The 24,863-nt window shown below is 41.9% G+C and overlaps 1 protein-coding gene and 1 long non-coding RNA gene across 7 annotated transcripts in view; one reads left to right on the forward strand and one right to left on the reverse strand.

Moving 5' to 3' along the window:
- LOC126063564 (uncharacterized) overlaps positions 1–19,778 on the reverse strand; it is a 42,312-nt gene extending 22,534 nt beyond the window's left edge. Inside the window, exon 1 of the long non-coding RNA XR_007514391.1 lies at positions 19,545–19,778. This is a non-coding gene — a long non-coding RNA (uncharacterized LOC126063564). The remainder of the gene's footprint in view (positions 1–19,544) is intronic.
- Positions 1–24,863, forward strand: part of DOCK3 (dedicator of cytokinesis 3) — a 547,636-nt gene that overhangs the window by 449,545 nt on the left and 73,228 nt on the right. For 5 of the 6 annotated variants that reach the window (XM_049861907.1, XM_049861911.1, XM_049861908.1 and 2 more), the window contains 5 exons: positions 10,179–10,349; positions 14,364–14,556; positions 17,571–17,698; positions 19,722–19,868; positions 22,288–22,386. In XM_049861907.1, coding sequence (XP_049717864.1) covers positions 10,179–10,349; positions 14,364–14,556; positions 17,571–17,698; positions 19,722–19,868; positions 22,288–22,386 — 738 coding nt within the window. The remainder of the gene's footprint in view (positions 1–10,178; positions 10,350–14,363; positions 14,557–17,570; positions 17,699–19,721; positions 19,869–22,287; positions 22,387–24,863) is intronic. The other variant, XM_049861910.1, reaches the window with a different exon arrangement.

The raw sequence follows: 24,863 nt of genomic DNA on the forward strand, positions 1-24,863 counted from the left end.
GGGGAGACTGGAACTCTTACACACTGCTGGTAGGAACGTAAAATGGTACAAGCACTATGGAAAACCGTATTGCACTTCCTTAAAAAGCTAGAAATAGAAACAGTATGTGATCCAGCAATCCCAGTCCTAGGGATATATCCTTGAGAAATAAGGCAGTCACACGAATAGATATATGCATACCCATGTTCATTGCAGCATTATTCACGGTAACAAAAAGGTGGAAACAGCCTAAGTGCCCATCAACAGATGAATGGACAAGCAAACTATGGTACATACATGCAATGGAATACCGTACAACGATGAAAAATAATGGTGAATCCGTGAAACATCTCACAAAATGGGTGAATCTGGAGGACATTACGCTGAGTGAAATAAGTCAGTCACAAAAGGACAAATATTGTGTGAGACTACCATCATGGATTGAATTGTGTCCCCCAAAAATATCTGTCAACTTGGCTAGGTCATGATTCCCTTATATGGTTGTGTGATTGTCTACCATTTTATCTTCTGTGATTTCCCTATATGTTGTAAATCCTATCACTATGATGTAATAAGATGGATTAGCTGCAGTTACAATGATGAGGTCTATTTTTTTTTTTTTATAAGATTAGGTAGCACCTTAAGCCAATCTCTTTAAAGATACAAACGAGAAAAGCGAGCAGAGAGACATAGGGACCTCATACCACCAAGAAAGCAGTGCCGGGAGCAGAGCATGTCCTTTGGACCTGAGGTTCCTGCACTGAGATACCCCTAGACCAATGGAAGACTGAAGAGAAGGACCTTCCTCCAGAGCTGACAGAGAGAGAAAGCCTTCCCCTGGAGCTGGCGCCCTGATTTCAGACTTCTAGCCTACTGGACTGTGAGAAAATCAACTTCTTTGTTAAAGCCACCCACTTGGGGTATTTCTATTACAGCAGCACTAGATGACTAAGACAACTACTTATTATAAGTAGTAATAAAAGGTTTACATACAGAAAGAAACATTTTTAAATGGTTACCAGGAATGAGAGGGGGAGGGAGGGAAAAATCGCTAACTAGAGGGTAGATATATGTTGACTTTGGTGAAGGGAAAGGCAGTACATAATATGAAGGAAGTCAGCAAAACATGACCAAGACAAAGAAAGACACTAATAGGTACACAAGCATAAAAGGCAACAATGGTAAATACTATAACCCATACAATTCTGCAACAACAGTAATAACGAGCAATAATTTGAATACATAGGTAGATATGTGTGCTGAATAGGTGTGGGAGGGCATATGGGAGTACACCCACATGCATATATAGGTTTGACTGTGGATATCTCTACATACATATTTGAATGTGCTACACATAGCACATATATGTGTGTGTGTATGTGTGATAGAGCACACAGGGAGCATGGTCATGGAAACAGCCTAGACATAACCACCTTGTGGGACTGCGTTACTGGGCTTGAAGGCTAAGGACCATAGTCCTGGGGGACTTCTAGGTCAGTTGGCATAGCATAGTTCATAAAAACAATGTTCTACATCCTACTTCAGTGCATAGCATCTGGGATCTTGAAAGCTTACGAGCGGCATCTCAGATAAAGCCATTGTTCTCTTTTTGTCCGGAGCAGAGGAGAATGGAGAAAACCAAAGACTCAAAGAAACAATTAGTCCAAAGGGATAATGGACCATAGGAACCACAGCCTCCACTAGCCTGAAACTAGAAGAAGTAGATTGTGCCCAGCCACCACTACCAACTGCTCAAACAAGTATCACAATAGAAGGTCCTGGTTAGAGTGGGGAAAAAATGTAGAAAAAAATTCAAAGTCATAAAAAAAAAAAACTGGACTTCTGGCCAACATGGCACCATAGAAGTACCACACTGCCCCTCCACAACAAAGACCCGAAAAACTAAGTAAAACAGAGACAAACATCATTCCTGGAACCCAAAGTGTCAAACGAAGAGATAAAGAACTCAGCCAAACACCAAATGGGATAAAAAACTGACAGAAGACTGATAGTGAGGAGAGATACTTGCCGAGGTTCCTTACCAGCTAATGCAGCATGGATTGCCATCTTGGACTCCTGTCAGAGATCGGCAGACAGGAAGCACCAGAAAGCAGCTTCACAGAGCTCTTAGAAGGAGACAGAGCACCCAGTAACTAGTGATACCCGCTTTCCCACCACCCATTCTCTTCCTGCTGCTCTACCTCTGAGCTTCCTGGCTGGCTGCAGTGGCTTAGCCAGCCAGGAAATGCAGTGTCCATGCAGATTGGATTTGCTACACCCACATCACAGATCAGCAGACAGGGAATATGGGAAAGCAGCTTCACAAAGTTCCCAGCAGGAGACAGAGCACCCGGTAACAAGTGATATACACTTTCCTAACCCTCGCCCTTCTTCCCCTCCCCCTTCAGCCTCCTCAGCTTCCCACCAGCTGCTGGCCAGGAGGCAACTGCTTCTGTCTCAGGCCACTTGGAATCACCCCGACCACACTGGCGGGGTCTCTGAACTGGTTTCTTCCGTGCCTCCTACCACTTCCACGACCTTTTTCTCGAGCACCTGTCTCCGTGTGCCATCTTTGCTGCTTCTTTAAAGGTTGTGAAGTCCCGCCCTACTGCTGGTGGGATCCCTGCGGCTTTTTTTTTTTTTTTCTTTTTGCACTTGGGAGCCCCTTATAGCCAGGCTGTACTGCACAGCTGAGGAGCCACTCCCCCAATCTGCACAGCTACACAGGCAGCATCCCTGGGGGCATTTCTTTTTTTTCTTTGTTTCTCTTTTTTCCTTCTCTTTCCCTTTCTTCATTTGTCATTTCTCATCTATCTATACTTATCTTCTTTTCCAGTCTCCTAAATACCTGGTGCTGTGTGACATCTATACCCCCTCTAGTCAGGCTATACTGCACAACATGGGAGGCTTCCCCGGTCTTCGCAGCCACACTGGTGGGGGACCCCTGGGAGTTTTTCCTTTCTACCTTTTTTTTTCTTTTCCAAATTTTTACCTAGTTTTTTTTTTTTTTTCTTTTTACCATTTTCTTTTTCTTCTCACTATTTATTGGTTTCTCCTCTCTCCATTCCAATGGCAAGCTCCCTTTATACCCTTTTTTTTTGAGGGGGGGAGTATTTTTTTTCCTTCGTTTGTTTTTGGCTCCTGTTTCTCTCTTTTCTTTCCCACACCCGTACTAGCTCCATACATCGCAGCCTCCTCCCACGGTCCTGCCTGCCTGCACTGTGCGCTGAACATCACACCTCCGAGCAGCACAGGCACAGCCTACCGGAACCTGCCCAGCACTGATTCCTGGACTTCCCTGTCAGCCCAAGTACATGCCACAAATAACCCATCTCAGCCCCTCACATTCAGCTGGACCTGACCTGCTGCACCATAGCTGAGTGACTGGCCCCACCCATTGGACAAGGAGGTGAAAAGTATCACAACTACAGACAAGCCAACAACAAAGAACACACAACGCGCCTACTCAGACATAACCAAGTAAAATAAAAAAGCAGGATGAAACAAACAAATCTACAATCAGAAAATGAAGAAAATAATTCCTGAATGTCCCAAAAACCACAGACAATATCAAAACAAAAACAAAAAAAAAAGACAGCTTGGTTTCAGTAGGCATCCAAAATAAAACAACAGATGATTTTCCAGTAGAAGAAAAGGCATTAGAATTACCTGACCGAGAATTCAAATCTCTAATATTCAGAGCTATCTAAGAGTTGAAGCGAAAAGCAGACAAAAATGAGGAAAAAGTAGGCAAATTTATGGAAAAAGCAGACAAATTCATGGAAAATAAAAACAGAAGGGAAGAATTTGGGAAAATAATACAGGAACAAAATGCAAAAATAAATTCACAACCAGAAATCATGCAAAAACAAAAATTAAAAACCCAAAAGATAAACAACAAGATTTCAGAAATAGACAGTCGCATAGAAGGACTGAGGAACAGTTTGAAATGATGAAAGACAGGATCAGTGAAATTGAAGACACTTGAATAACAACTCTGTTTGAGGAAAAATCAGAAAAATGAATGAAGAAACATGAGGAAACCCTGAGAGTTATGTGGGATACAATCAAAAGCAAAAATTTGCGGGTGATCAGCATGCCAGAACAGGGAGAGAAAACAAAAAATACAGAGAGGATCATTGAAGAATTGCTGACAGAAAACTTCCCTAATACCATGAATAATGAAAAGCTGACCATCCAAGAAGCTCAATGAACTTCATGCAGGATGGACCCCAAAAGAAAAACACCAAGGCATATCATAATCACACTTGCTAAAACCAAAGACAAAGAAAAAATCCTGTGAGCAGCTCGAGAAAAACAAAAAGTCCCATACAGAGGGGAAACAGTAAGACTAAGCTCTGATTATTTGCCAGAAGCCATGCAGGCAAGAAGGCAATGGGAGAATATATATAAAACCTGAAAGAAAAACATTGCCAACCAAGAATAACATATCCTGCAAAACCCTCATTCAAATATGATGGTGAAATTAGGACATTTCCAGATAAACAGAAATTAAGGGAATATGTAAAAAACAAACCAAACCTACAAGAATTGTTAAAGGAGTCCTTCAGTCTGAGAACAAACAGCATCAGACCACAGCCTGAATCTAGAATGCAAGATTGTACCAGCCAGATACAAGTGTAGGAAATGAACTCTCAAGGACTATCCAAAACCAAAAGAACTGCAACAGGGAACCAGAGACGTTAATCTGTAAATGACAATAAGGTCAGAACAATAAAAGAGGGAATAAACAGTGTATGTATAGAACTTTCTAATGGAGAGGAAGGCAAGGTGATATCAAGTAAAAAAAATAATAATAACAGGTTTAGTGGTCTGAGAGAGACTGGAGGAACCTCCAAGACTGTGGCCCTTAGACAGCCTTCTAACTTGGAACTGAAACCATTCCTGGAGATCACTTATAACCAAATAATAGGCCTATAACATAAACAACACTAGTAAGGAAAATGATCCTTAGAGCAATCATCTATATAAGATCAGAACGGCAACATCTGCCAAAAAGCAAAGATGAGAAGGCAGGAAGGGTCAGGAAAACCAGAGAAATGGAAATGAACTCGGAGTGGTAATGGGGAGAGTGCTGACACATTGCAGGGATTGCAACCAATGTCACAAAACAATTTGTGTCTAAACTATTGAATGGGAAACTAATTTGCTTTGTAAATATTCACGTAAAGCACAATTAAAAAAGACTCTATTACACCAAAAGTTGGTTCTTTGAAAAGATCAACAAAATATACAAACTATTATCTAGATTGAAAAAAGAGAGAAGACAGAAATAACTAAAATCAGAAAAGTAGAGACATAACTACCAACCTTACAGAAATGAAAAGGATTATAAAACACTACTATGAACAATTAAATGCAAACAAATCAGATAACCTAGATGAAATAAACAAATTCCTGGAAACACATAAAGTTCCAAACTGACTCAAAAAGAAAGAAAATCTCAACAGACCTCTAAGAAGTAAAGAGACCGAATAATAAAAACCTCCCAACAAAGAAAAGCCCAGGACAAATGGCTTTCCTGGGGAATTCTGCCAAACATTTAAAGAATTAACACCAATCCTTCTCAAATTCTTCCCAAAAGAAAAAACAAAAAAAGGAAACACTTCCTAACTCATTTTACGAAGCCAGCTTTACCCTGATAACAAAGCAAGGTAAAGATGCCACAAGAAAACTACAGACCAATATCTGCTATAAATACAGATGCAGAAATTGTTAACGAAATACTAGCAAACCAAATGCAACACCATATTAAAAGGATTACACACCATGACCAAGTGGGATTTATCCTAGGAAAGCATGGGTAATCTAACAAAAGACAATCAATATAACATACCATGTTGATTGAACAAAGGAAAAATAATAATAATCATTTCATTGATGCAAAAAAAAGCATTTGACAAAACCCAGCGCCCTATGTGCAAATCAGAACTACAATAAGATTCCATCTCCCTCCAACAAAGCTGGCATTAATCCAAAAAACACAAACTAATAAATGTTGGAGAGGCTATGGAGAGACTGGAATACTTATACACTGCTGGTGGGAGTGTAAAATGGTACAACCACTTTGGAAATCGATTTGGCGCTTCCTTAAAAAACTAGAAATAGAACTACCGTATGATCCAGCAATCCCACTCCTCGGAATATATCCTAGAGAAATAAGAGCCTTTACACGAACAGATATATGCACACCCATGTTCGTTGCAGCACTGTTTACAACAGCAAAAAGATGGAAGGAACCAAGGTGCCCATCAGCGGATGAATGGATAAATAAATTATGGTATATTCACACAATGAAATATTATGCATCGATGAAGAACGATGATGAATCTGTGAAACATTTCATAACATGCAGGAACCCGGAAGGCATTATGCTGAGTGAAATTAGTCAGTTGCAAAAGGACAAATATTGTATAAGACTACTATTATAAGAACTCGAGAAATAGTTTAAACAGAGAAGAGAATATTCCTTGATGGTTACGAGAGTGGGGAGGGAGTGAGGGAGGAAGGGAGAGAGGGTTTTCACTAATTAGATAGTAGACAAGAACTGGTTTAGGTGAAGGGAAGGACAACATACAATACAGGAGAGGTCAGCACAACTGGATTAAACCAAAAGCAAAGAAGTTTCCTGAAAAAACTGAATGCTTCGAAGGCCAGTGTAGCGGGGTAGGGGTTTGGGGACTGTGGTTTCAGGGGACATCTAAGTCAATTGACATAATAAAATCTATTAAGAAAACATTCCGCATCTTACTTTAGACAGTGGCATCTGGGGTCTTAAACGCTAGCAAGCGGCCATCTAAGATGCGACAGTTGGTCTCAACCCACCTGGAGCAAAGGAGAATGAAAAACACCAAAGACACAAGGTAATTATGAGCCCAAGAGGCAGAAAGGGCCACATAATGGAGAGACTACATTAGGCTGAGACCAGAAGAACTAGATGGTGCCCGGCTACAACTGAGGACTGCCCTGACAGGGAACACAACAGAGAACTCCTGAGGGAGCAGGAGAACAGTGGGATGCAGACCCCAAATTCTTGTAAAAAGACCAGACTTGATTGTCCGACTGAGACTAGAAGAACCCTGGAGGTCATGGTCCCCAGACCTTCTGTCAGCCGAAGACAGGAACCATTCCCAAAGCCAACTCTTCAGACAGGGATAGGACTGGACTATGGGATAGAAAATGGTACTGGGGAAGAGTGAGCTTCTTGGATCAAGTAGACACATGAGACTATGTTGGCATCTCTTGTCTGAAGGGGAGATGAGACGGTAGAGGAGGTCAGAAGCTGGCTGTATGGACACGAAAAGAGTGGAGGGAAAAAGTGTGCTGTCTCATTAGGGGGAGAGCAATTAGGAAGATATAGCAAGGTGTTTATAAATTTTCGTATGAGAGTCCGACTTGATTTGTAAACTTTCAGTTAAAGCATGATAAAAATAAAAAAAAAAAAATCCAATGCCCTCTGATTATAAAAACATTCAGAAAACTAGAACGGAAGGGTGACCTTTCAGTTAGAAGCTGAGCACTTAACCATCGTGCAACCAGGGCTTCTTATATTATCTGATAAACCAAAAAGAGCCAAACCCAGTGCCATTGAGTCAGTTCCGACTCATAGCGATCCTATAGGACAGAATAGAACTGCCCCATAGAGTTTCCAAGGAGCGCCTGGCGGATTGGAACTGCCGACCCTTTGGTTAGTGGTCTAATATCCAGAAAATGTGAAGAATTCTTTTAACTCAAAGACAAGAAAATCCACTTAAAAAGTGGGTGAAGGACTTCTTTAATAGACATTACTCCAAAGATGTACAGTGGCAAACAAGTACATGCAAAGATGATCAACACCATTAATCATTAGGGAAATGCAAGTCAAAACCACAATGAGATACCACTTCACACCCACTAGGATGGCTGTACTAACAAAAAAAATTTTTTAATGAGAAATAACAGGTGTTGGTGAGGATGTGGAGAAATTGAAACTTTTGGAAATGTAAAATGGTTTAGCTGCTGTGGAAAACAGTTTGGCAGTTCCTCAAAAGTTTTTTTTAAAAAAAGTAAGTTAAACATAAGATTACCATAAAAAAAATGAACCAGTAATTCTACCCCTAGGTATACATCCAGAATAACTGAAAACAGGTATTCAAACAAATACTTACACAGTAGTGTTCATAATAGCATTGTTCACAATAGCCAAAAAGTGGAAATAACTGAAATGTCTACCAACTGACAAATGGATAAACAAAATGTGGTATATGCATACAATAGAATATTCTTCAGCGATAAAGAGAAATGACATTCTGATCCATGCTACTACATGGATGAACTTTGAAAACAATATGCTAAGTGAAATAAGCCAGATAGAAAGGACAAATATTGTGTGATTCTACTTGTACGGGATACCTAGACTAGGCAAGTTTATAGATACAAAGTAGGATAAAAGTTACCAGGGGCTGAGGTTAGGAGGAGACTAGGGAATTAACTGCCTCATCCGCACAGAGTTTCTGTTAGGAGTGATAAAAAAGAAATTTGGCAACAGATAGAAGTGGTGGTTGCACGACATTGTGAGTTTACTGAACACCGTTGAATTGTACACTTAAAAATGGTTAAAATGGCAAGTTTTTATGTTATATGTATTTTACCACAATGAAAAAGTTAAACAAAAGCCTGGATAGAATATTTATCGAGAGTAAAAAAGAAGCTAAATTATTCTGTATTTGTACAGTGGAAAACTAGACAAAATTAATATAAACTGTAGTCATGGACCAACACTAGCATAAAAAAAAAAAATGCTGACAAAATACAAAAGAACAGTGTGATTCCATTTGTATAAAGATCAAAATCAGATAAAAAATAAGCTATATTGATTAGGAATGCATATTTGGATGGTAAAAGGATAAAGAAGAAGAGCAAGAATGTGATTACTGTGAGAGTCAGAAGAGTGCTCACATCCAGAAAAAGGCAGGGGATTGTGAGAGACTTCCAGGGTGTTCGTAAGGTTCTGTTTCTTTCCCTGGGTGGTCATTACACGAGGTTCTTTACAGACCAGGCATGAAGAGGCTGCTGGAACAGAGGCAGTAGCATTTATAGAAATTAGGCCACATACTGTAATTTCTTCTACAGAATCTTCTGGTGCAAACCAGCACCGACTTTTGTGTAGGCTGTTGTTGTTAGGTGCCATTGAGTCGGTTCCAACTCATAGTGACCCTACGTACAACAGAACGAAACACTGCCAGGTCCTGTGCCATCCTCACAATCATTGCTATGTTTGAGCCCTTTGTTACATTTTGTGTGTTAAGCTTTCCTTTTCCAAACCTTCTGACAGATGAATATATCATAAGAGGTAGTTCGGGAATTGTTTTCTTTTGTGTGTTTCAAGTAACTAAGCTCCATTTGTTTCATCCTTGGTTAAGTTTCTCCCCCATGTTTCTGCCTTTTCAGTGTCTGAGAAATCTGTGGCATTTCTTTAATTAGAAAACATAGTCCTGGGTCTTGACTCTGTTCTCTGAAAGATAATTTATTCTAGACCAAACTTCAGGGACTCTGCAGAATCAGGTTCTTCTCCCAAACCATTTTATGGGAGATTTCTCCTCTGTATTGTTTATGAATTGATTGTGGCAGGTGTCCTGGCCTGTAAAGGACCAGAGAGTAGGTTTATGAGGTCCACCAGCTGCTGGGTAACCTGGGGCAAGTTTTCTCCAGGCTTCTGTGATCCCTGGTAAGAAGGCAGGCACTGTGCCAAGCCCCAGCTGTATCTCAAAGTTGCAGAAGAGTTCCTAAAGAACTCTTCCTTCTTGGAATAAATTCAAGAGAGGTTCTTACATCATTTGGAGTCACTTATTTCCAAACCTGGAAAAAAAATGCAGAGACGCTTCATTTTTCTTTGATCCCTAATGTTCTTGAATTAAACTGTTCCCATAACAATACATGGATCCTTAATTCCAGAACTTCAGAAAACTGTTCTGAAATCATTTGATGATTCTCTCAGTAAGAAGCAGCTGCTGCTCAGTAACCATTTGGATGTTTAAGAAAAAGTTAAATAAAAATGAAGTACCTGTCTCCATAGCTGGAATTGTCCATTGCCTGATTTTAGTATAGAATTTGCTGTTACTTTGCCCTTCATCCCCTGATATGTGAGTTCCTGGCCACCTTCAACACCCCTCTCCATTACTTTTCCCCCACTCCTCCAGGCTTTGGAGTACCTTTTCAAGTTCATTGTGCAGTCGAGGATCCTCTACTCAAGAGCCACATGTGGGATGGAGGAGGAGCAGTTCCGGTCCAGCATCCAAGAACTTTTCCAGTCCATCCGGTTTGTGCTCAGTCTGGACAGCAGAAACTCAGAAACACTCCTTTTCACTCAGGTCTGTGAACTACTGGGAAGCTTTGCTGCTGAATTCCTTGTCTGTCTTAGCAAGTAGTTTCTTTGTGCTCAGGCTTCGAGAGTCAGTGAAGCCCTGCCAGGATCCTGTGTCTTGGCTAAGGGGTGATTTACAAGAAAACACCTGACAGAACAAAATACTACTTTTACTTCACAGCCAGGTATGCCTCAGCTGCCAGATATAAAACAGTGCAGTGGCTTCATGGTAGAAAAGGAACACAGCTTAGTTCTTGTGAGCCCTCTTTAGAACAAATTTATTTAGCTATCATACTATTTAGTTTTTATGAACATCTTCATAGAGGATTTTCAGAATGTATGGGAAATTTTACTTCCTTATTAGTCACTGTATTAATTAAAGAAACTTTAGTGTTTGTCCATTCCAGAAGAGTGAAATAGGTTGACAAACAGCAGGAATAGCTAGAAAGTTATGACTAAGAATTAGGATTAGATTCTATTAGAAATATAGTGTGGCACAAAAAGAAACAATCTTTGATGGTTATGAGGAGGGGGAAGATGTGAGAAGAGAAAAACACTAAATACACAATAGGTAAGTGGTAACTTTGGTGAGGGGTAAGACAGTACACAAGACTGGAGAAGCCAGTACAACTTGACCAAGGCAAGATCGTGGAAGCTTCATAGACACATCCAAATGGCCTGAGGGACCAAATTACTAGGCTAAGGGCTGGGACCATGATCTCAGGGGACATCTAGCCCAATTGGCATAAAATAGTTTATAAAGAAAATGTTCTACATCCTACTTTGGCAAGTAGTGTCTGGGGTCTTAAAAGCTTGTGAGCAGCCATCTAGGATATTTCACTGGTCCCACCTCATCTGGAGGAAGGAAGAATGAAGAAAATCAAGGTCACAAGGGGAAGATTATTCCAAAGGACTAATGGACCACAACTATCACAGCCTCCACCAGACTGAGTCCAGCACAAGTAGATGGTGCCCGGCTACCACCACTGACTGCTCAGACACGGATCAGATCACAAGAGAGTGTTCTGGACAGCACTGGAGAAGCATGTAGAGCAAAAGTCTAACTCATAAAAAAAAAAAACCAGACTTACTGGTCTGACAGATTGGAGAAACACCAGGAATATCGTCCTCGGGCACCCATTTAACTCAGTACTGAAATCACTCCTGAGGTTCACCCTTCAGCTAAAGATTAGATAGGTTCCTAAAACAAAATGAGACTAAATGAGCACACCAGCCAAGGGACAAGGACAAGAAGACAGAGAAGCTGATAATGGAGAACCCAAGGTCAAGAAAGGGAGAGTATTGACACATCATTGGAAACCAGTGTCACAAAACAATGTGTGTATTAATTGTTTAATGAGAAACTAATTTGCTCTGTAAACCTTCATCTAAAGCACAATTAAAAAAAAATAAAAATGTTAGATTAGGAAAAAAAAATCAGTGTGGGACAGAAATTTCCTTCCTTATATTAAAAATACCTGGCTAGTCAATCTATTACCATTTCCACACAGCCTTGCCCTAGAAAGAATCAAGGATATTGTTCTTTATTCCCCACCATAAGCACTTATTTCCTCTTATAAAATGAATGTCAGCATTTTATCTAATGGATTGTACTTCTTTGATTTTTTGAAGCCTGTTATTATTATTACTACACCAAAAACTAAGCAAAGACCAGACAGCCTCTCTCATGTCCATTTATTTGGTGCTGCCAGTTTCTTCCTTAGTGCAAGTGCATTTAAACTGTTTTATTTAAAATTAGAAGTCTTTTTGTTTTCCACTTTTGTCTGTGTTGCCCCTTGATGCCAATTGCCTGTAGAGCCCTCGGTCTGGAGGCCTGGAGCAAAACCGGGAGCTAGACTGTATAAAGGAGTGGGGCTACCTTGAGGTCATTAGGTGCCTCTGTTAGGAAGGCTCCTTCCATGGTCTTCTCTCCCAAGGACTCCAAATTATCTGTCTTCCTCTACCTGCTCCTTCCCTAACCCATTTATTCCTGCCAAAGGGGCCCATGACACCAATTCTCCCCTCAGCCAGCAAAGAGATATGGGGAGCTCAGAGGTAGATAGTAGAGCAAGCCAGATACGCTTTCAGAGAACTTCTCAATGCTCTGTACTGAATGACGCACTCCTACCACATCAGGATAAATAGCTTAGACCTGGTCTCAACTTAGATCTGAATCAGGATCAGGCCATCTTCTTTGTTGCCAGGTTTGTGTTTCAGGAGTTCAGAAGTTTCAGCAAGTACATTATTTAGTCAAGATTTTTGTCTTTGACCACTAGAAGATATTAGGGTGCAGGTATCCTTCTGTTCTGATGCATAAGTATAGGAAATTTCACCATTTAACAGAGCAAATACCGTATTTTTACACAAATAACGTACACCTTCTGTTTCTCAACTATGCTCTCCCTGTGTGAGGTATTTTCGTAAGCACGCTATGCTAATTTTTTGACAGCAACATGTAAAAAAAAGTTGGCATAGCTGCACTTAACAAAAATAACTGGAGGGGTGGGGCAGTTGGCAAACAAACATGGAAGGATAAAAATATAATAAGCTACTGTTTGTTATTGATTAGGAAGTGTGTGCTTTTCCCCTTTGTCTTTGTATCTAGCTATTTAGTACTGGTTCTAATCACTGCAAAACAATCTCCTTGATATCCCAGGGATTTATACGTCTGCAGATAGAACTCATATAAGTTCCACACTCAGGCTTGGCCTGAACATAAGACCACAGTGTGACAGGCCTGTTTCTCCATGGCCTAAATTGTCACTTACTTCAGGCCAGTGTCTGCTGCTTGATGGAGCAGTCCAAAAAGCACCCTGTTCTCCCACCTGCCACTTTGGAAGAGTGAGCTCTTAATTTTCTGCTTCAACTTGACATTTTATTTGCCTCTAGACTTTGTAAATCTTGGTATAATAAGAGGACTAGAAGTGAAAAAAGCCTCCTTCAGGCTACTTTGATTTAGACAAGAAAAGAAAGAAAACCAACCTTTATTGAAGGCCTGTTGTGTGCCAGACACTCTACTGAAACCTTTATGAACTTCATTTTTCTTCATAACAATACCAGGATACAAGTAATAGCATCATCCCCATTTTATAGATGAGAAAACTGAGGATTAGGTAGTAACTTGCTCAAGGTTACATGGCACGTAAGTGGTAACGCTGGGATTTAAACTTATGTCTAATTCTAAAACCCTTTTTTTTCCCTCCTACACCACTCTGCTCCCAAAGACTGTGGAACTGTTATCAAATTGTCCTCCAGAGGCCACCTGGAAAAGCTCAGATCCTAGAAGAGAAGCCTATGCGCACACACTCACCAGATCTCTTTGCCAGGGTCACCCACATCACTGAACTCTCTAAACCATCAGCAGTCCTCAACAGTTTGTGACTGACTTAATCTATACATTTTCCATACTTTTGGGTTTATACTTTAGATTGCCAGGCACCACATATGAAGGAAATAACTTACAAAGTCTTCAGATTTTATGATTGTACATAAATGTCTCTGTCCTAGGGGCATGGTCAGCTCTCAGAGCTGGATCGTTGGCTGCAGGGCTGTGAATGGGGTTCAGCCAGTGCTGTTGGACATGCTCGGTGTTCTCCAGCCATGCATTCTTTGAGAGGTTCCTGGCTTGAGCTTGGAACCAAAATTGGAAAGTCAAGGGCTTGATCATAGAACAAACAAAAAATCTAAATCCATTTTATGAGTAAAAATAGCTATGGATATTAAGCCACATTGAGCAAGTTTCTCTTTGTACTCCCTTCCCTTGTCAGCAAATGCCTTGGCAAGTTATGAAAATTTCAAGTGGCCTGGGCCCCAGTAAGTTCTCTTGTTTCTTGGCTCGTCTTGCTCCATGCACCAAGAGTGCTGCAGGGCTGGGCACTGTTGAGGCCAAAGGGGGAGCCTACCTGAGGCAAGGATGCTACAGTGCCTTCTCAACCTCTTGCCACATAGTATCATTGTCTGATCACGCAAGATAGACACATGCCTAATTCTGAGCTAACCACAGCTTTACTTGCTTCTTCAGGCTGCACTTCTCAATTCCTTCCCAGCCATCTTTGATGAGCTGCTGCAGATGTTCACCGTGCAGGAGGTGGCAGAGTTTGTGAGGGGTACGCTGGGGAGCATGCCCAGCACTGTGCACATTGGGCAGTCGATGGATGTGGTGAAGCTGCAGTCCATCGCCAGGACTGTGGATAGTCGCCTGTTTTCTTTCTCAGGTAAATCAAGTTGGGGTGAAAATCGAACTTGCCTTTCTTCCTTTCCAGGTGAGATAGCCAAGTAGCAATCAAAGGGTTGGTTTTATCAACCATCATGCAAGAAGCCAGTGCCTCTAAAATGGATGTATGGGAAGGGGGACAGCAGACTGCTGTGTTAGAGTATGCGACCAAGACCTAAGGCTCCTTTCTCACTCACAGTTTATTCCTAGAAGCCCACACCCTAGGTCATGTCCACCAGGTGGCCTGCAGAGCAGCCTTCAGGCCCACAAGTTTAGCCAGTTTCCAAGAATGGGGCCTCTCACATCCCTAACAGGATGGGAGTGTAGAGAGAAAGGTGTGGGGAGCAAGAGAAAAAGGCCCATCCCAGGGTGATAAGGATAAGCCAAGAAAATAAAACCCATAAAAAACCCATTGCCATCGAGTCAATTCTGACTCAAGAAAATAAGGGTCCCTGAAAAGGTCCTTGAGGACACATTGCGCTTTCCTGGTTCCTTGTCTTACCAGTCAAATAGATTCTTCTTCCTCCCTTAAGAGAGTCTTCTAAGTGGTAGAAAGAGAGTTGGACAGAGAGCCCTCCCTGTTCTCCAGGAAGTCAGAACATCCTAACAAATGCCACCAGCAGCTCAGACTGCCTTTCAGAGAGACCCTCCAGATTCATCCCTGGAACAAGTTTGTATGTGATCAGTTGTATATTGATCAAATTCGGCCTTGCAGGGGCACCACATAGTCAGTGTCCAAGCGTTAAGGTCAGTATGAGCCTGATGCCTTAGTGGAATATCACTATCATAGAATGAACTTCTGGGACACAGGAATAAGGTGGCAGTTCCCCGGGTTACGAAAGAGATCCCTTCCTGGGTGTGTCTTTAAGAATTTGTAGTTAGGTCGGAAGAGATGCATAGGGTTCTTACTTAGCCTTACTTTAGTGCAAGAAAAGGCTGGAAGCCTTTCACTGATTTAAAAAGCTGCATGTGCAGCAAGTGAAGGTGATTGCAATGAAGAATTTGTTGCAAGTAAGGGTTGGTTCACTGGTTTCAAAGTGAGGGCAAATTTATACAACATTAAAGGGCAAGTACTAGTTGTAAGTTGTCTGTAAGTCAGGTATTCGTAACTCAGGGACTGCCTGTAAATCTGAAACACTAGCAAAACAATTATTAGAATTTTTATAATTAAAATTTTGGTAGTTAAATTTTGTAAGTTTGACTTTTTAAATACAGGAACAATAATTTCTCAGTCCAGTGCGGCATACATTTGCAATACTAAACACGTGTTCTCTTTTACTAACTCTGCCAGTGTAAGACTCTGCTGATCGTAATGCTGCCACTAGGAAGGTCAGCTTTTCTTCACTGGTAACTGTCTATGGTAAACACTTTTCTCCAGCCCCTAGACTAAAGTGGTTTGGAGGCACTGTCACTGAGGCGGTTACACACACGGACGTACTGTGCACTGCTTGAAGAAGATGCTTTCTGGATGTATGGGAAGGGGGACAGCAGACTGCCCTCACTGGCCAACTTCATTTCTAGTATTTTTGCATGTACTTGCTGCTTCACACCATCACTTAAGAAAAATTGTTCTTAAACTGTATGTGGCAACGGAGCTATGTAATTGGATCTTGAGGTGACAAAACCACCACCAAATTTTCATTTGCATCTCGCTTTCATTGAATGCACCAAGTCACAGCATCTTCCCTGGAGTAGGGTGACAGGAGGATCTTTACCAGTGGCATCATTTAACCAATATTTATATTCTCAGGCATATCAGTTTGGTCTCTTCTTTCAGCAAGTCTCAGTAACAAATTACTGTTTTGTCTGTAAGCAGCTATTGCTTGTTACAAATCCTACATTTTGACATTTTGGTCTGCAAAATATAGTATGAACTTTTCTTCTATCCAAGCAGCTTTCAAGCTTAGGATAATTGTAATTCCATTTTATTTGAACATATTTAAGTATTTGACAAGGTAGTCCCCAAATCTCTTGTATGTCATGCAGTTTGTCTTTGGCTAAAAAATATTTTCATTCTGAATTTCATCTAGGATACTTATTGATGGTCACATATGAACAATAAATCAAAAATGTCATGGCTTGTTTATGTCACTGATAATCTGAGTGAGTCAAGCTGGCCAGGTTATGTGGGGCCTGCAGGGCTACACAATCGTTGACCACATAGGAGAGCAGGGTGTCAGAAACATGTTCACGCTTCTATTTCACTTTGTTTTCATATCTCCCATGCAGTAAATATAGAAGAGTCCACTAGCACCCATCCTACAGCTGGGGATAACTTCCATCCCAGGAGGAGTTGAATATGTCCAGGGTCTCAGAGTGAGTTAGTAAAGGAGCTTGAACTAAGATTCAGCCTTCCTGAATTCAGAGTTCTCACTATAGCCACTTCCTGGTGAAAATGCTGTCCAGTAACGTGGGGGAGAAAAGAAAAACACCGGAATATGTGCAGTAGGATTGGTGATGTAGCGCCCAGATTGTCCGGGGCTTTGTGACAAGACAAAGGTTATGCTCCATTTCATTCACTGCTATGGACACATCAACCAACAATCTAACAAGCCTGAGGGGCTCACAAGGGTGGGGATGCCAGGCCACCTAGCCAGGGCCTGGAGAAGGACAGTTGATAATCCTTATCAAGTCTGTAAGCTCAGTCGGTGTACTTCATACCAGATTGCCCTTTAAGTAGAATGTCACTATAAGCCCTGTTTTTAATTTGGAATCTAGGTATTCAAGAGATTTCATTTGGAAGCAGCCTCCTGACACTGACCTGCACCAAACGCCATGGATACTAGTAGGGAATGAGAAAGAAGGAGAGGTGGATAAACAGTGCTATGGGATGCTTTATGATGTTTTATAATCTCAGGCAACTAGCTTTTAGGCCACTGTAAAGGAAGAAGGTGTCCTCCACCTTGGCTCCAGTTCCAGTCCCATGTTCTTTGAGCCCAGCAAAGTCCCACAGTGCCACTGGCTTCCAGCAGTAACTAGTTCTCTGAAGGGCTTCTATTGTGTTTTCTCTCCTAGAATCCCGCCGCATCCTGCTTCCTGTGGTTCTCCATCACATTCACCTTCACCTGAGACAGCAGAAAGAGCTGCTAATCTGCTCAGGGATTCTCGGCAGCATCTTCTCCATCGTCAAGACCAGCTCTCTGGTAGTGGCCCCCCACCCACTGCACCCAACTCACTTCCGCCCTAGTCTCATGTGACCCTAGCCAGAGGCAGACCAACAACGATCACTTTGTACACTTCCTAATGCGAGATGCTTTCATCTTGCCTGTCAGCTTCTTAACAGCTTGATACCACCCATATGGCATTCCCACACCATGCCAGATGAGGTCAGGATGTGTGAGAGACAAATGTATTCGAGAATTTTGAGCCTGTGAATGGTGGAATTGTACTTTAGGAGTGAGGTTTCAACTGACAATGCTTCTGCGGATTTCTCTCCTTTTAAGAAGTCTTTGGTGGGACAGTAGGGAGGGAGGGAAAGGAGTGAAGGAAAGATTCTATCAGGTAAGAATGAAGGTAGAAATTTATTTTGATAATATTTATTGTATATATTTATGATAATAAAATAAATATACATTTATTATAGAAAATTTGGAAACTATGAGAAAGTATAAAGAAAGAAGTTTAAAAAAACCCAGAATAGCAATGGTTTTTTTATTACACCATCTTATTAAGCTGAGATAAGGTCCTTGGAGGATAAAATTTCAAGTGCATTTAAAAAGAAGGCCAGTGGCCAGGTGATAAGGACCTAAGAGGTTAGGTTATCCACGTAGAGCAGGAGAAGTACCTAAAAGAAAGAGTAGGCTTAATCTTTGAGCAGAGAAGAGGGATCAACAGGGTGCTCTGGTATCCAGACTTAAAGTACCATTTGGAGCTGGGGATCCAGGCAGAGTGACCGTGATGATGGTGATGGTGTCCCTATCATTTGCTCTTGAATCCAGGCAAGGCTTGACAGTTCTCCTTCCCACCAGGCCCCAGAGAGGCAAAACCAGGCATAAAAGGTTCTACTAGTAACCCAGGGCCAGACGAGAGAAAATGGAAGCAAAAAAATAAAAGGGAGAGGATAGGAGAGAAAGGGGAATAGGTAAAAAAAATACCAAAAGAGGTGATCTGATTATATTTGTGGCACTAGAGAGTCAGGTGCAGTTAGTTGCTTATAACTACTCAGAGACTTTATAAGTGTTGTGATCACCTCAACAAATAAGAAAGACGACAAATGTATGTATATAGTCCAAGAGCTGCTCAAATCCTTCATGTGAAATTAAGCAGAGTATAATTATATTGGATGGATGGGTAGAGGGTGGATGAGATTTAAGCTCCATAAGAGCAGAGATATTGTCTGTCTTGTTCACCTGTCTGTATACTCAAGTTCTCAAACAGTGACTGCTGCATGGCAAATGCTGAAGGGAGGGAGGCAAGGAAGACATTTGGGCCAGTGACAGTATAAAGAGGCTGGAGAAGTCAAGCAACAGGATTTGATATTGAATGTGAGAAGCATATAAAAGGATAGCATAGACTGTAAATTCAGAGCCTAGTGTCTGTGTAACAGACCTTAGTGAGGAGGCTTTCTCTGTTGTTTTTGTGAGGCTGCCAGGAAAGACACACAGAAGACCAGACTCCTATAGGTGCACCAGGGAACATGAACAACAGAACTGGAGAGCTTGAAATAGGATCCAGGCATATCTGGGCAGCAGTGAGAGCTGATGAAGATTGAGATCACCCAAGGAGATGCCAGAAAGACCTAGATGCTTCTGTGTGTATTAGCAATAGTGAAGGTGCTGCTGCCACACCCTGTGGTTTGAATACTTCACGATTTCTCAAAGTGTTAGCCAGTGTCATGCTTTCTCTTGACTCTTCTAGAGAAATCAATAACTCTTTGCTTCTATCTTGTATATTGTAATTAATGTATTCTTCATGAGATTCAGGGTGGTGCTGACTTAAAGGTAAGGCCCCAGCCACCATACCAGGGCAACAGCAGCAGGTGTGACTTACCTCCTGTCAGTGTGATTGTCCTGGGTTCCTTGACACTGTGCGCTGGTGAGGCTGAGAGCTCGGTGTTGGAAATCTAGCCAGAAGACCACTTCTGATGTGACTGCATCAGTAAAGGCCGCCAGCTGCACATCGGCTCAGCCTGGTGCTAATGGTGTGCTCTCTCACTGCTTGCTCCAGGAGACAGATGTCATGGAGGAGGTGGAGATGATGGTGGAGAGCCTCCTAGATGTGCTCTTGCAGACTCTGCTCACCATCATGAGCAAATCGCACGCTCAGGAGGCGGTAAGAGGGCAGCGATGCCCGCAGTGCACAGCTGAGATCACTGTTAGTAACTAACATTCAGATTTTCTTGCCTTCTTTTCTAACCTGGGGCTCCTCCACGCCACCCCACCGTTATTCATCTCAGCCTTCCCTCCTGCATGTCCATCAGCATGCTGCCTTCTTCCCTTCCCGTGTCAGACTCCCCTCTGCACTCTGAAACCTCTAGACTCACACTCCCACTAACCCACTTGAGGGCAGATTCAGGGTCTATTTTTGGCCTTGGTTTCCGGGACACTATCTCAGTTGACATTTGCCTTTGAGGCAAGTCATTTTCTACTATGTGGATTGAAGCAGGAATGTGTTTGCTCTTACTATGCAGTAAGAGGCTGATGGTGAAAAATTAGACTATGCCTTCTAGGAACCCTCTTAGAAGGATCTCCTAAATGATGTGCAGGACAGAATAATTCCCTCAGAATTTACGTGTGTCTACAAGTTAGTTGCTTTTGTCCATACCATTTGTATCTAAATTCCTAGCATCAGGAAAAATGTGATGAGGTAGAATTGCACTGGTATTAACTGAATAATGGTGTGTGGACCTAATTAGAAGAGAAACAGGCTGGGAAAGGCTCTCAGGGGCAGAGAGACAGCACCCTGGGCCCCCAGTGCCCCTACTCTCAAACTCAGAGTAAACTCAGCCCTGATGTTTAAAAAAAAAAAAGATGTTTAGAACACGATAAATAGTTTGTGTGGAATCCTCCAGCGAGCAGATGGGAGATTACAACGATCTTTTTGAAGTGAACCCTCTGTGGGAGCAAGTCAGGCTCCAGCATGCTAGGAAGGGCAGGGGCAGCACAGGGGCAGGCATGTGTTCTGGAGCACTGGGGCTTGGAAAGAGTGTCTGCTCCCTTAGGAGCCCCTGTTGAGAGCAGCCTTGGAGGTAAAACATGTATGCACCCTGGCATCGTCCTTCTAACCAGTACCTGCACGTGATGCGTGCTGTAGGCCACACCCTGTTTTAAGCAGTTTACAAATATTAATTCATTTAGCAATACTAATGAAACCACTCATTTTATGTGGATTATAAGGATGATAATAACTGCAATTTACTGAGTACTTTTTTGGTTGCATAACTGTATCATATACATTAACTCTTCTGCTCCTCATAATAAATCCACGAATTTTGGTTTAGTATGTCTGTTGAGCTAAGGTTAATGTACATGTGTATATTTTGCATACATATATATGTAATAATTCCAGGGGTCTAGAAAGGATTTAAGGAGCCCTGGTAGCATTTTTTTTTTTTTTTTTTGGTAGCATAGTGGTTAAGAGCTCAGCTGCTAACTGAAAGATGAGCAGTTTGAATCCACCGGCCACTCTTTGGAAACCCTATGGGACAGCACTGCTCTGTCCAGTAGAGTCGCTATGAGTTGGAATTGACTCAATGGCAACGAGTTTGGTTTTGGTTTTGATGGTGCAGTGGTTAACCATTCAGCTGCTAACCACAAGGTCAGCAGTTTGAACACACCAGCTGCTCCACAGGAGAAAGATGTGGCAGTCCGCTTCTGTAAAGATTGCAGCCTTGGAAACACTACAGGGCAGTTCTACTCTATCCTAGAGGGTCGCTATGAATAGAAATCAACTCAGTGACAATGGGTTTGGTTTGTTTTTTTAGAAAGGATATGAAGGACTAAAAACCTGTTGTCCAAATTCCCACAAGTTAAAAGCATTTGAAAATCATCCAAGTGACGAAATTTTCTTCCCTCCCTTCTGAGGAGGCAACCTTCCGAGAGGAGGTCATGTTTGGCTGCCCCATTCCAAAAGCTTCTGTAAGATAGTGAATGTCTTTGGAGTCCTTAAAACAGGTTCTTCTTCTGTATACCCCAGTTGGAACTTGAAAAAAATTTTTAAAGGTTCATTTTTATTCTTAAATTTCTACTTTTCTTAAAGCCCATAGCTTGTCCTCTTAAAAAAGTCAGTCTGACTCCTCTGCCTTCCAGAGAGTCATGTAACCCCATGTAAGTACTGGGAGGTCCCCAAGGAGACCCTAATAGAAGGGCTGCTACAGCCCAGCAGGATGGGCAGGGTCCAAATTCTGTCCAGAGAAGACCAGGTGCCCCGTTCCAAGAAATCCCTGTAGACTTTAGCACAGAGCCCTGGCAGCATATAGTGACAAAGGACAATTTAAGCAGAACTTTCCTAGGGAAAAAAAATGAGAATATCTCTGTCTCACTTGACAGTAGTTCTCTGGTATAGGTTAAAGTTTTTCAGTGGCCCCACGCTGCAGGGGTTTTACTAAAACTCTCAGTCCTCCAGACTTTCTTTAGCAGAAAAGAAAGTTCATTTTCAGAGCCAGAGTTGTCACCTTCCTTCCATCGTCATCAGGGCCATCTCAGACCCTCCCTTCTTTCCTCGCCCTCTGTGGACTGGGGGGACACAGCCCTTGTGGTTGGCTGCGTTAAGTATTTTTTGGGTTGGTCCCCAGGGTGAATACGTATCCTGCCTTCTGTCGCTGCTCCGTCAGATGTCTGACACCCATTATCAACACCTTTTGGACAACTTTCAGAGCAAAGATGAACTAAAGGTAGGCAGCAGAGTACTGGCCTTTCACCCAGAAAAGGAAGTATGTGGCCAAGACTACCCAGGGGCTTTTCCCCTGCTAGGGGAACGAGTGCAAGCGACCGACACTGCTAATGGTATAGAATTCAGCAGCCCCACTTTACAGCTGAGTGTGTGGCCTCCAGAAGCTGCAAGCCAACAGTGTTCCCACACGGTAACACGGACAAGTTTTCCCTGACTGATAGCAGCCCTGTGACCATGTGCCTCTATGAGAGGCTACTCTGGGCCACACTGGTTATCAACAAACCAGGACTCCTTCCTTTGTATGAACTTGATCCAAGAACTTGATCGCCCCCCTATGTTTTGCCCCTGCAAACCATTATTTGCTGTTTAATGACACTGATAATAATGCTGGCCACTTTTCTTCATTAAAATGTATTTCTGAAAGATACTTGTAGAGAGCAAAGGTAAGCACTGTCCATTGGCCCCCAGACACTGGTTCCAGAGGACTGAGGGGCCAATAGTGCAGAGAAATAGGCCTGTGATTCAGACAGCAGGAGCACATTGCCCAAGCTGTGCATGCATGGTGTCAGCTGCCTGACAGGCTCCTGGGGCTTGTGTCTGCCTTAGAATGTGCTACTTATTTCGTCCCTAGGCAGAACGGTTATTTCAACCTTTTGGCCTGTGCTCTGCCTTGATTCAGAGCTGAGCCACTTAAGTTCATAGTAATACATTCCACTGGTTTTCATTTGTGTGATCTTTATTAATCATATTGTGTCAATCAAATATCAGCCGTCCCTTTCTGGTTTCTGATCCTGCCTGCCTTTCCATAGACATGGGTCTCTGAAGATTGGTGTCATTAACTTGTTACAGTGATGCCAGTCTGTCCACTTGGAGGGATGAATCTTGACAGCCCTTGAAGCGAGCCAAAAGACAGCCAGAGCCCAGAACCCACATTCAGGCCAAGAAGTGCATGAGCCGGGTGCAGAGCCTGAAAGTCCCAGTGTGACTGCTCGAGATCATTTTCATCCTGTGCACGTGTTACCCAACTGACTCTCAATCAGAAGCTCAGGCTGGCATCATTCTCTTACTTTTTAATTAAATGTTTATTTTGTCACAGTAATATGTATACATAATTTTAAAAGCCAAATGATATTACAAAGCATATAACATAAAACAGTGTTCCCTTGCTCAGCCTACCCATGCCCACTCCCTATTCCCCAAAGGCAGCCACTTTCAACTCTTTTACTATATTTCAGGAAGCTTCCGTTACTATTTTTTACATTTAAATCATTACTTATTATCTATATTCTTCTTCCCGAAGAAAAGGAGGATGATTCTCCTAAATCACACATATGTCCTTCTTCCCATTCTTCCGGTATACCTTTTTTTAGGGTACACTTTTACTGTGCTGAAGTATACATAAAATTTACCATTTTAACCATTATTGAGTATACAGTTCCATGCCATTAAATACATTCACAATGTTGTGTAGCCATCATGACTAGTTCCAGATCTTTTTTATCATCCCACACTCCATATCCATTAAACAATAGCTATTCTACTTCCTGTCTCTATGAATTTGCCTATTCTAGAGTCGGAATTGACTGGACGGCACTGGGAGGTACTTTATAGAGTCATACAACATTTGTTCTTTTGTGTCTGGCTTATTTCACTTAGCGTAATGTCTTCAAGATTCATCCATGTTATAGCATGTGTCAGAACTTCATTCCTTTTTATGGCTGCATAACATTCCATTGTATATATTTTTGTTTATACATTCATCAGTTGATGTACATTTGGATTGTTTTCACCTTTTGGTTGTTGTGAACAATGCTGCTATGAACATTGGTATAAAAGAATCTGTTTGAGTGCTTGCTTTCATTTCTTTGCGGTATATACCTAAGAGTAGAATTGCTGAGTCATAAGGTAATTCATGCTTAACTTTTTTTGAGGAACCACCAAACTGTTTTCCACAATAGCTGCACCATTTTACATTCTCACCAGCAACAGAAAAGGGTTCCAATTTTTATATAGCCTCACCAGTACTTATAATTTCTATTTCCCTTTTGTTTTTTAATGATAGCCATCCTAGTAGCTGTGAAATGGCATCTCATTGTGGTTTTGATTTCCATTTCCCTAATGAAGAAGCCCTGGTAGTGCAATGGTTAAGCACTTGGCTGCTAACCAAAAGGTTGACAGTTCAACCCCGTGCATCAGCTCTGCAAGAGAAAGACCTGGCAACCTGCTCCCGTAAAGATTACAACCTAGAAAACCCTATGGAGCAGCTCTACTCTGTCATATGGGGTCATATGAGTTGGAATTGACAGCACACAACAAAAACAATCACTAATGATGTTGAGCATCATTTCATGTGTTTACCGGCCATCTGTAAATCTTCTCTGGCGAAATGTCTGTTTAAGTTCTTTACCCAATCTTTAATTGGGTTGTCTTTTTGTTGTTCTTTATATATTCTGGTTATTAAACCCTTATCAGATGTAT

This window comes from Elephas maximus, chromosome 20 (assembly GCF_024166365.1).
Source record: "Elephas maximus indicus isolate mEleMax1 chromosome 20, mEleMax1 primary haplotype, whole genome shotgun sequence".
NCBI classification, from domain to species: domain Eukaryota; kingdom Metazoa; phylum Chordata; class Mammalia; order Proboscidea; family Elephantidae; genus Elephas; species Elephas maximus.